General features: G+C 34.1%; 1 protein-coding gene across 1 annotated transcript in view; it reads right to left on the bottom strand.

Moving 5' to 3' along the window:
* LOC126966362 (uncharacterized) overlaps nucleotides 1-9,085 on the bottom strand; it is a 28,921-nt gene extending 19,836 nt beyond the window's left edge. The window contains exons 1-3 of the mRNA XM_050810364.1: nucleotides 6,895-9,085; nucleotides 6,608-6,848; nucleotides 4,403-4,508 (exon numbers count right to left, since the gene is read on the bottom strand). Of these exons, the coding sequence (XP_050666321.1) occupies nucleotides 4,403-4,502 (100 nt within the window). The 5' untranslated portion in view covers nucleotides 4,503-4,508; nucleotides 6,608-6,848; nucleotides 6,895-9,085. The remainder of the gene's footprint in view (nucleotides 1-4,402; nucleotides 4,509-6,607; nucleotides 6,849-6,894) is intronic.
* Between the last annotated feature and the right edge of the window lie 4,548 nt (nucleotides 9,086-13,633).

The following is a 13,633-nucleotide window of genomic DNA, read 5'->3' as shown; positions in this document are numbered from 1 at the left end:
TTGATTCGTAAATGTTGTGGGTGAAAAGTCGAAACGTAAATATTTCTATATTTATGGAATGAAGAATTATTAATAATTAGATATTGTTACACAGGCCTTTTATAATTAAATTAAAGTTTATGAATGAATTATAATTTTGACGCTGTAAATGACACCCACGACGAGAAGTTGGTAAATTTCATAGGCGCCATCTCGGATTTCGATTTTGACCCGATATTCGTTATGGTTGACCCCGAAAACCATGAAAATAACACCCACGAAGAGAAGTTGGTAAAATTCATAGGCGCCATCTTGATTTCGATTTATTATAGACCTTATATTTAGAGATGGACTTCAGATCACAAATTCTTCAAAAAAATACAGAAACATAATTTTTAGAAAATCTGACTGCGTACAAAATATGTTAAGTATCAAAGACAGTATTGTAGAGCTTATAAAAAATATTCATGTTCGTACAGCGATCTTTCCGAGCACGAGCTCGACGACTCGGTGTCTACTCACGACGGCGGCCGAGCACTGACTGACGTTGTTTCGATAGATCTTTCTGTGCAATGCGTACGGAGTGACAAAATAAAATTACCCTTAATACCACACATTAAAGCATGAGCTATGCTTTTCAGAAAAATATATGAATTTTAGACGATTAATTTTTATTTTATTCTGAGATTATTTATAACATATTTATTTCCCATGTTTTTGAAAATATTATATCTGCTTTCCTTACCTATTTTTTAAGAGACAAAATTATGCAAGTAGTAGCAGAAAAATTTTCCTGAATGAAGCTCCATTTCGTCAATTTTGTGAAGAGGTAACGGATAATCGTTTTACGACATAAAATATCAACATTTCAAAGCAAATATTTCGCGCTAATTGGATATAAAGAAGTTATCTATTTGCGGCAGTTTTTAGTTTTGTTAGATTTAGTTGCATTTCATCCCAAACTAAAAATATCTTATTTTTGTCGCATTCGCAAACGCGTCCTTAAAGCCTGTAAGCAGTATAACCAATTTCGCGTGCGCACTCGCACATAAACTTCGTTTATTCGGAGAGTTATTGTCTATTAACAATAATGATTATTGATTATTGTATCATTTACTTCTACTTCTTACTTCGACTACACTCTACAAGTGTAGTCGAAGTAAGAATACGAGAAAAAAATTACCTACAATTTATTGACATTATAATGTTGACTTCTCTGACTTGGTTACTTTGGTTTATTCATTTATAAATGTTTTAACACTTATTTTAAAAAGTTCCTTCACTGCACTTTTTTATTATAAATAATCTTAAGTCAAGTCACTTTTGCTCACTATTTAAGTTCTAGGCACCGTGTAACAAATAAAACTAAAACTTCATTTTCAGATAACTTTCCTGAAAATTGTTAGCTGGCTGAGAAATAAAATAATAACGTTATTATAGACAGCATTTATAGTAAGCGATTGACTTTAAAAATTCAAATATATATAGATAGGTTATCTATGTTACAAAAAAATTCAGGAAATTGTGTTTTTTCAAAATCTTTCAAAAAGAGATCGATAAATGGTTGTCATACATATACTCGTACTATGACTCAGTCACAATATCTCGTTTGCAACCTTAATAATTTTTAAGTTTATATAAATTTAACAATGATATTAAAAAAATGAGGAAGTTTTTAATTCTTGTAAATAAATAGAAAATTAACATTTTTAACACAAAAATTGAGTACATTAATGATATATCCAGTCAGTAATGTTATACTTACCTTTACCAATTTTATAACAATACTAACACTGTGATCAAAACAAATAGGTTCTCTTCTAAGGATTTTTTAACTAAATAACAAATATAATATTAAAATAAAAAGTAATTCTTAGTCAATAAAATCCACAAATAAATTTAAAATACAAAACAGATGAACGAATGAGATTTTATGATCTCATTTGCCGTTAGTAATCGATAGTCAAAATTATTTTTTATTCTTAAAATATAATTTAATTAATCTGAAGACGGTAAGCGCATTTTTTACTAGAAACAACATGTAGAATAGGTGGACACATACTACCACAGAATAGAAAAAACTTGTAGAAGTGCCACGCAGCTATTGGGTGAGAAATTTTGTGAAAAATATTACAAACATGATTTATTGTGAATGTATATATATACATATATAGACATGTCATTGAAATATATATATATATATATTTCAATGACATGAGGAATCTAAATTGTATTAATATGGTTACAGCATCATCTGGCATTGTAAAGTCAAAATCGTCACAGAAGTTTAGGGGCACTTCCACTTGTCTAAACTATTCCGTGTCTACCTTAATGGTTCAATATACAATAATGCACTAATTACAACTTTGAATATGTTACTATCAATAAAAACAGGTTTTAGCTGATTTCTAGATCATTGTCCGCACCAGGTTTTGGGTGCTGTTGCTTCTGTCCCGTGATTACAGATTAGTTATATTTAGCGAATGACGGATACAAAGTCATCAATCTGCGGTTACGCTTCAATAGTTGACGTACTTCATGCAGTACGGGGCAACAACACAGTGTGATCATGTCACAGCCCCTCGTATGATAATGGGTTCCATATGTCTGCCATCTATAACTGGCGTTAACTAAGGTTGCAGAAATTGGCTTGCTGTAGTTCCGCTAGCTCATTCTATTTAAATTAGCAATATTTAGAAAAAAAAACAGTCCAAACGAGACCCAAAGAGAAAGAGCAGAGCTAATCCGGTAGATGTCTGATCCATTAATGGGCTTATAAATGATGTCTAAATGATAAAACTAAAAAAATAGATGAGCGAGGGAGGCAAGCTTCAGTTTTCGGCCCGACTCAATAAAGTTCATGATCGGGGCTATGGTGTTATATTTTAAACTTTGTGTTATGAAAGAGCTGAATGACATCCAGTATTAATGATTAATAGACTTAAAATATCGTTAATTTAATAAAATTTAAAACACGACATAGATGGAAAAACAAATAGCAATTTACAACACAAATATTATTATTTATTTCCTTTCTATTGTTTACTTTTAAACAGATCTTTCACATCACTATTCCCCGCCTACTTAAAATTATCACATTCGGAAAGAATTGTTTTTACGGACACATTGTCGGCTTCCTACTTTAATATTTGTTTCGAATTTATTATTATTATTATTTATTAAAAGGGCCCGGGCAGTTTTCTAACAATGATGATCATATTGTATACAAGCGGGAGGTAAACTGTGGTGACATTTTCACGAATTATCAAATGTTGAGTAATTAAATATTAATTTTCGAATGAAAAAATATTGTGCGAAAAGATAAACACTTCTTTCAAATGCAACTGGACGTGTTGGGATTAAAGCGTGTTACTAAACAAGCAAACGTGCGAATAGTTAATTAGAGGAGGTGAAAGGGAGATGTGGATGTGGTGTGGATGTGGTGATGTGTCGCAGGTCGGCAGGTCTAGGAGTGTGAGTGGGGCGCTCTGCGGCGGCGCCGCGGCGGCCCGTCCGAGCTCGGCGAGGGCGGGGACTGGTCCCGCGAGCACCAGGCGCAGCCGCTGAGGCACGAGTCGTCTGCGGACAGGGAGGGGGCTAGGGAGGACACTAGACATGGTTCTTGGATAGGTGGTCAAACTACAATGGTTTTACATACAAACATATTTAATACCGGGTTGATATGCAAAATTATTCGACGATTTTTGAGTTACTCAATATTTAAACGTGGCTAAAATCACGGTTGCTCTGTGACCATGGTATTTAAAACAACGTTACAATTTCGGAAAATTTCAAAAATCCTCGAATCATGGTAGATGTAGTACAGGAATCCCGTGCCCGCCCACGATAGTTAACTTTTTGCCGTCCACAAGTTCCAGAAGCATGCTTTAAGCTAGCCAGAGCACACCCGCGAACGCGACACGATAATAATCATTATTCAAATAATAAAATACTTTCAATGTAACATGCATCGTCTTAATTAATCCGCGACTATTGACTTAGAAAAGGCCGCTTATCACCGAGTCGCCATCGCGTCGGATCGCCAAATATGTGCTATATTACATAATAATAAGCTCTACAAAAACTAAACGGTCTAAACGCAAAATCGTTGCACAACGAAACCTGCCCAACTAATGACTCATCATCTTTTTATCGACACACAACTATCCCATTGCATTTTCGGTATCTACTCTGATACCTAAAGAAATTCACGTTCAATGCAAGAAACTTCAGCAGAAAAATACAAAAAAAAACGTTTCAATTAAAGTTACTCCCGATAAGCTAATATATAAGTGCAATAAAATACTCAAATGTAACATGTGCACCCCGGTAAGCTGATACTCACTGGCTCATTTCAAACCGCCAATGCTACCGAACTACAACAGATTTACAAAATATGGAATATAGTATCAACCAATAGTACCTGACATAGTTTCCTCGTCGACGTCATTTTCTTCATTTGAGTTCTCTTCGATCTGATGCATGTTATTTTCGTCAATGAAACCGTCCAGCTCGCTGAACATCAGATCCTGTCATCAATACATATTACTAAGGAGGCGCTGCTAATATAGGTAGTACCTATATTAGATCTATCTGTTTTCAGTATCAATTAGTTGCTTTCCGGCTTTCGTAGCGTGAGTTTCTGCCACTTTTGTAGTAATAGTCGGAGTATTGCCAATTTTCCCCAGTTGAGTTCCATTTTATTTGAGATATCAAAGCTAGACTATATTGTTCTTGCACTGCACAGTATGCGACCAGGCTAGTTACATGATCAAATTTATAAATTGTAATATACGAGCGTATTTTTTTAAAATAGTGTTTTTGTGTTTGAACCAACTTAGGCCCACCTAGAAAACCACCCAAAACTCCACATGCCAAAAAAGAAGACGACACTGTGAGTAAATCTTGCCAAAAACCATCTGTCTACAAATACCACCTCCGAGGCAATAAATGGTGCTAAACTTCATAAGACAACTATGACAAATACTATCTTGACTCACTTCATCTGCAGTCCCCTGAAAACGAAAACTGGAAAGGTCTTGAATCGTCGGGTTAACTAAAATAATGTAACTTTTACGCTAAATGTAATGTAAAAAACAGTTCCAACTACACGCGTTTTAATCCTTTAAAGTGTTTTATTGTGATAATAATAAAAAAGAATATAAAAATAATGTGTAACACTCGCGTTAATCAAAGAAAATAATATGTTATGAATATATTGTTACTTTAGTGAGAGGCACTCTCTCAGGATCGAGAGAAGCTCTTTAGAGTGCCTCGTGTGGAGGTGAAACACGCATGCCAAACACAAATAAGGAACAGGTAGAATTATTTATTTCTTCGCCTTTAACTAAGATCTACATTTAAAGTCTTTGATGCTCTAACACTGGCGCTTAAGTGGAAACTGCACGTTATTTTGCGAGATAGTTTACAAAATCCCACCCTTCCGATTGGCCATCTCACTACTAATCGACGCATAGTACCGACCCTTGTACTATACTTCCTTGTAAATGAATTTAAAAAAGGTGAAGTGAATACAATAACTTGAATATCGCCGTGTAAGTGGACGGACAATAGAATTACTAATAACTTGTAGTGTTGTGTGAACACGTGGTGGCAGCAATACTTCGTGCCAGCAGTCAGGAAAGGCAAGTGAGTTGCATCCCCTGTTCACTACCTTTCTGTTAAAATCAGTTTGTTCTGCCAATTACATAGACAGTAGGTAATTTTAATTCTGAGGAAAACGCTCATCCATTAAGAAAAACCGATAAAAATACAGTACATTAAATTGAGAATATGGTAATTAAAAACCTCAAACAATAATAGAAAATTAATCACTATTGTTCATATTTAATAATTAGCACTTCTTCAACTATTTTCAATTTCGTGAACCTAAATTTGTCTGTTTGAATGTCAACTAATAAATTATCTTGATCCTTTCCTAGTTTTCACAAGTCATGACATTATATACAGCACATAAATATGTAGGCGCTTCAGGTTGGTTAACAATATCTAATGCATTGTGAAACGCAAACGATATATTCGTTTGATAGATGAGTCGCAGAAATATTTTATTTGTACATGCGAAACAGAGCCTTAGTCTTTTATTTAACACTAGCCGACCCGCCTTGGAGGCAATAAATGAGCAGATTTTTAATTTTAGTAATTTCAAGTATTTTAATGATTCTTTATTGGCTATGTATTCTTGTGAAGAAGACATTTCGACATCAGGTGCAAAAATAAATAATGCAGAAGGTCTTCCGACCTGCGAACATGCCATCATGGAAAAAACATGGATTTTCTATATTCAGACCACAAATTTTCAAGGATTGGCCTCGTGATTTGTTTATGGTCATGGCGAATGCAAAACGGATCAGAAATTGAAGTCGTTTAAACTCAAACATATTCCATATCACATCGCTTCGCTGAATGTGGTATTAAAAGAAGTCAAAATTACCACTTCACTCTTAGTAGCAAAATGTTGCGAGTCAATAATGGCTACGATGTTTACCTTTGTTAAAACAATAAAATGTATATATAAATACACTAAGTAATAATGTATATATAAATGTATATATTATTACTTAGTGTAGCCCACTCGCACAACAAATATAATGAATAGCATGCTTACGCCGGTATCGCTGCTGGACTCCGAGTGTGTGTTGTTGGTGGGCCCGGGCGGCTCGCTCTTGGCGGCGGTCGTGAGCTCGGGCGACGACACGGACGAGCACAGCGCGCCGCACGACGCCGGCGCGGGGGCGCTGGCCACGGCTGCCGACACACGGGACTGATATACCGACACTGAGCTTCACCGAAACGGGAAACCGCTCTTTATATATATACTAGCGAACCCGACAGACGTTGTCCTGTGACTAGTGACTATATACGTGGAAATCTCTTATATATATATAGATTGACCATGGGAAATGGATTTTCTAGATTCGCGGATTTGCGGGCTAACTCGACATGCAAAATGTTCATGAAGGAGTTGCTGCAGATCATGAAGAATTGCTATTATCATTGCTGCATTGATCTCTTCATGTCGTTGTTCCTCCATTGTGCCCATGAAATATAATTGTTAAAATTTATTGTGTGCATCTTCGAGAGATTGCAATGATCCAATTCGATGGTGAATCTGTCCTTGTATCTACAAAATCAAAAGCAAAGTCCGTATTACTGATTTGTAAACACTTTTTTTTAGAATGAGTATACATAATACATAGGAATAGGTATGTTATTCTTCTACTGTATTGTGTGTAAGAATATAAATAAATTAATACCCTGAATATCGGATTAAATCGTCGTTCTTAGACAATGTCTGCCCCAAATGAGGACATTTGGAAACACACATTGTATTTTTGAGTGTTTGCTAGAAAATGTCGTGATTACGGTAGTTCCCCACTAAGGCAGCACAATCCTGGCGTTTCTCCGGAAAATACTTGCAAACAACGTCCATCGACCCAATGTGAACGCTAGTATGCAAGCCGTAATCAGTACTGCAATCGTATCGAAATGCTGCTCGATTCAAATCAGTACTTCATAAATTTCTTCTTGTGCGTCGAAAATTATCTAGTTGTTGATCTCCGAGGTTTTCTGGCTGCCTCGCTTTGCTCTTGTGCTTCAGAAACACAACGTCGAGCCCATACTAACGCGGTGCTTTTTACCTGCAATTTCTTGTTCGTCGACAGTACAATTCGCAATGTTTCGAATCCTAGTTGCATTACATCTATGTCGGGAAAGATGGCACAATAAGCTAATAGGAACTCGAAACAAACACACCCACAAATGACATTCTATACATCTTATGTATTTTTTTTTATTTTATTACGTCATTGCACCCACCAGTCAACTTGAATAACAAGACGTGCACTGTCAATTGTATTTTCTTACCTATGTAGCGTGAAACTAACAAAAAACTTCATTGAATTCTTTCTATTCTCGAGATGTTATGAAAATGTCAATCCATACAAAATGTATGAGAAAATAAATGTTTTTATAATAATATTTTTTGTAATTTTTTCGATATTTTTTTACTTAATATCCCATTCCGGACTAAGAGAAACCCAAAAAATCAAACAACAGAAAAAATGGTCTAGCCGTTCTTGAGTTATAAATGGTGTAACTAACACGACTTTCTTTTATACATATATATAGATATACACGCTAAAGCAGTATGGAAACTACAGACATGCATGACACCTGCTTATGTGTGCGTGCGTTATATCTAACGTTTGTACGTAGTTTACATAATGCTTTAGCTGATATATATACTGTGGCTGTAAGCGAATGAAAAGAAAACAGCTTGAGTTCAATGTTCCCGCCCACATCTCATGATATCGACTTAAGATATTTTAGTTTTTGTAATGTCCTAGTGACCTAAATTATCAGAACCAGTACGAGGAATCAAATATTTCCGAAAATCTTCACACAATTGAGATCGATGAAAGAATACTTAGAAGGTTGTTAAGTAAATTGGATATTCGAAAGGGCGCCGGTACTGACGGTATACCAGCTATTTTTATAAAGAAATGTGAATCGGGCCTATTACATCTACTAACACTCTTTAAGCGCTCCATTAGCGAAGGGACCTTCCCTAAATGTTGGAAGGAAGCCCGAATAGTACCAATACTTAAAAAGGATTCAAAAACAAATATTGGTTAGAAAAAATTGTTTAAGATCATATTTATAGAAATTGCCTACAATGCATCCCTATCAACCAACACGGTTTTATTAAATCTCGTAGTGTCCTAACTAACTTGCTTGAGTTCACTCATACCGTTAAGTGCGACATGAATGATAGAACACAAATAGATGTAATATACACAGATTTTGGAAAGGCTTTTGATAGAGTCAACCACAGTACAATACTAAAGAAGCTTCACGCACTTGGAATCAGAGGTAACCTTCTTAGATAGACAGAATCGTATATAAGGAATCGCTGTCAGGCCGTCATCCTCGGTGGTTTTAGATCAGACTTTGTTGAGGTGACTTCTGGTGTACCTCAAGGATCGCACCCGGGTCCTTTGTTATACAATATATATTTATATGACAAAAGTGATTGTTTTGCTAATTCAAACTTCTTGCTGTATGCTGACGACAAAAAGATTTCACAAATAGACGATTGCTTTATGTTACAAGATGACTTAAATAGACTGTCACAATATTATAAATTAAATAAAATAACATTTAATATTGCTAATGTCAAATTATTACATTTTCACGAAAGCAAAATAACATAAAATTTAATTAAACTTTAAGTAACCAAATTATTTTGAAAATAACTCAAATAAGGGATTAAGGTGTGATCCATGATAGCAAACTAACCCATAATAAACATATCGAAATAATAACACAGAAGGCTCATAAAAATCTAGGGTTTATTTTTCGCACTTGCGAACCTTTAAATGACATTTTGTGCCTAAAAGTTCTATATTATGCTTACGTGCGAAGCATCCTTGAATTCGCAAGTGTTATCTGGAGGCCTACATATCAATGTTATATTAACTGCCTTGAAAAAATACAAAAGATATTTATGAAAAAAATTTAAATCTCAATTCATTCCTTTAGACTACAAAGAAGCATGTCATTATCATAAAATCAATACCTTGGAGGATAGAAGAGATGTTATTGATATGTTACTCCTTTATGATATATTACATAATAAATTTGACTGTCCAGATATCTTAACCAAAATATCATTCCAGGTACCAACATTGCGTACCAGGCATACTAATTTATTTAACATTCCCTTTGCTTCTACTAAGTATCTTAAATATTCACCTCTATTTCGAATTCCTGACATATAATAAGATATTTTCTTCTGTCGCCATTTTCAACTTATCACGTTCGAGGTTCAACAAACTGATATTAAACTGTTTAAATTGCAGGAGTTGATCATCAGTATATTCAGGATAATTTATTAATCGTCACACCGTAATTTAAACATTATATTCGAACAAACACTCACATTCACTCACACCACTCACATTCACTCACACTATTCACATTCGCTCACACCACACAACCGACTCACCGTTTCAGTTACTCAATATGGATACGATTTCTTCTTTTCTTTATATTTAATTTTTTCTTGTAAGTTTTTCTTAATTCTTATTTAGTATTTTTCGTTTTTTCTCAGACTACTTTGTCACATACTTATTGTACTGTTAATAGTATTCCTTTTAATTGGCGTATCTACTCTGTATTTTTTTTTTATATAATCTTTTCATTTTGTTAGCTGTAAGGAATCATAAATAAATAGTTAGATACTGTAACAAGGACACTTTACAATACCTGTATAGTTTTGGAGGCCTTTCCGGCTGATGAGGATACATTTTTATACATTCACTTGGAAATATGAAACTACTAAAATGGTAATTTTTGTAATATTAACATATAATAATTATTAAAACTAAAAAATAAATTTAACAAACTAGTAAAGTACTGCTTCAGCGTCTATTTAATTTTTCATTCCCATATAGGAAATTCAACCAGTCTTTTTATTTATTTAACACCAACAAGACAAACACTAACAAAAGTATAATAACATTATTACAATAAATAATAAATTCTAAGTGTTGACTTAATTATAGGTGTTACACACATTTCAAAAACATAGACACAAACATATTTCATTAAAATGAATGCAGCATTAAGAGATCAATAATATTATATAATAATTAAAACATGCATCATTTCACAATTATATAAAACAGACTTAAACTTATCAGTATTTATTCATTATTTGAATAAAATATACTTATTGCCTATAAATTACAAAAAAAAACTATGAATATAAATTAAATAAATTCCACGTCCCAGTCTTCACGCAAATATTGTGTTGTTCAAGAATCGAAAACTGTCGGACGGTTTAAATTGAATGCGGACTGAACGGGCGAAGCAACCTGCTATGCCCTCCGTCTCATCCGATCGAAAAACTGTCCCACACATCTACGATGTGGTACAGTTTTTCGATCAAATTATAGTCATAAACAGCTCGATGACTTTGTGTATTTAAATAGCATATTGGTAGTATAGGGCCCCCCTATCACAATGTCCAAGTAAAGTTACGAGTAGGCTACTTGCTACTTATTTATCGAATAAAGACATCATTTGTGTTTCACAATGTACTAATAGTACGTGCCATTTAAATTATTGGATGGATGTAGCAATCCTACTAATCTGATGGATCGCCTGACAGAGTGACAAGCATTTGACAAAATGATGTCAATTTACACAAATAAAATTTGAAAAACAACAAAATTTTATGAACGATGCGGGACTCGAACCCACGACCTCCGGCGTTCCGTGCCGGTGCTCTAACCAACTGAGCTAACCGTTCGAGTATCGTATCGTTATAAAATCTTGTATGCTTTGTTCAACTCTCAGGTTGTGGCTTCATCTACAGGATCTACTTTATAGTTGATAACCTGCTCAACCCCAATATTTGCATATTAGGAAATTGACTTGAGATGTCGCTCTTGTAAATCTAAACAATTTGTTATGTTTTTAAAGTGATAACCCTCACTTCTAGGATGAATACACAAATAAAATTTGAAAAACAACAAAATTTTATGAACTATGCGGGACTCGAACCCACGACCTCCGGCGTTCCGTGCCGGTGCTCTAACCAACTGAGCTAACCGTTCGAGTGTCGTATCGTTATAAAATCTTGTATGCTTTTATTTGTGTATTAAAGAGTGTGAACCTAGAAGTGAGGGTTATCACTTTAAAAACATAACAAATTTATGTCAATTTATACAATGGTAGAGGAGCCCAAGAGCTAATTAGAGATTTACTCGAGCGTCGTGGGCACCTATTGGATTGTAATGATTAGCTATCAAATAAAAAAACGTTTATAATATGATGTGTACCCTGTCACTGGTGGGGGGAGTATGGACAACAATGTAAAAAAACAGTCACAAAGAAATACTAAGGCGATTCAGTTGTTAATAGTGAATGCGCCCCACGTGTTACCTACTGATAACGGAAAAATATTAATCTGCCGGATTGCAGGGTGGGATGTATATACGATGGGTTAAAAAATATGAAAAAAGATCTTATTTTTACGCGTCGATGAGATATTAAGTGAACCCTATTGTAAATCTTATTCCAAAAGACTAACGATTTGGACGTGACGAAAAGATCTACGTGTCACATATAATAATGCGTTTAGGAGGTTGTTGTCGTGGCGTTGTAGTGCTTCTGGAATGTTTGTTGATGCATCTGTGGAAGGTTTCCAAGCCATAATGCGCAAACAAGCGGTCTCCATGCTGCAGCGTCTACGAGTAAGCAGTAACCGCATCCTAAAGATGATTGCTGCCAGAGGTGACTGTTCCTTCCAGAAACACTGGATACAGTTAGCTCTAGGTTTATTAAAATATTTGACTATTAATACTTACATAGTTCATAAAAAATATTTTTACTTATATATGTATATGGAGATCTCTCTGAATTAAATAAATAAATAAAAGAAGTAATGAACGATTTTTGAAAATGCAAATAAAAATCGTTCCATCATATGCTCATCGTGATCTATAACGATTGATTTTTTACTAATGTGATTGGCTGATCTAAACGTTCGACCCTATATACAGGACTCAGGTATGTTGGGAGTACTTCACAAGGTGCAATTTTGTCCTTTTTATGTTATTCTGAATGCACTTGAATAAATCCCAAAATCCCCGCTTGGGCTCCTTTACTATAATGGTTTGTTTATGTCATGACTTATTGACAATTATGAAAGGCACATGATAATTTATAGTAGTAGTAAGTATATTAGTTGACATTCTCAAATTTGGTTATATGACAGCGGAATGCAATTATGACGAGATGATTGATTTTATTGTGAAAATAGTATAGTAGTAAAAAAATATAAATTACAACTGTAAATGTTCGGAAAATTTAGCTGTTGTTTCGTAGCAGTAAAAATATGGATTACGATTAATCAAATCTATTTATAAATGTAAAAAGGATAATGATTCAGTGTTAAATTAACCTTTTTTTTTCAATTTTATTGATTTTCTAATCCATATTTTTGCTGCTACTTAATAACAGGTGTGAATTCTTTATGAAATGTCTTTTGTTGGACTTAAATTTTCCGAACATTTTCAATTGTAATTTATATTTTTTTACACCATCAGAAATAAGTTATTTCAACGAACAAAGAGCCCACAAACTTTTTGAAATAGTTGAAAAAAATTGACGTCAGAATTTTCGATTGAAAAATAGGGTGCTTTTTTGATATTAAGTTAAAATAAGGCGAAAAAATAAATATTTGAAATCAAATAAATTACAGTGTATTTGGGACATAATAAGGTAAGTTTTTACCAAATTTCGTAGAAAAAAAATTTTTTTTTGAAAATTATATAAAAAAAAAAACAAAAACTTGGTTTTTTGAATTTTCCACCTAAATTTTGAGGTTATGTGAAAAAAGTGCAATTACAAAAGTTATAGATCTCTTTATTACCTACAACTTTGCCAATTAACTGTTTGCTATAGGACTTGTAGTTTTGCCGGAAAACGAGATTAACCGTTTTTTACCCTAAAACACCTCCCCTTTTCCACTTCCCGACCTCAGATCGCCGTAATTTATTTTTCCCTTAATTTTTGTTATATTCTCGTCCTTCTCCAATGGATTTCATCCTACTGTACTTAT

This window comes from Leptidea sinapis, chromosome 1, assembly GCF_905404315.1.
Source record: "Leptidea sinapis chromosome 1, ilLepSina1.1, whole genome shotgun sequence".
In the NCBI taxonomy this organism is placed as follows: Eukaryota; Metazoa; Arthropoda; class Insecta; order Lepidoptera; family Pieridae; genus Leptidea; species Leptidea sinapis.
Note: the sequence above shows the minus strand (reverse complement) of the source record. Positions and strands in the feature narration are given on the sequence as shown.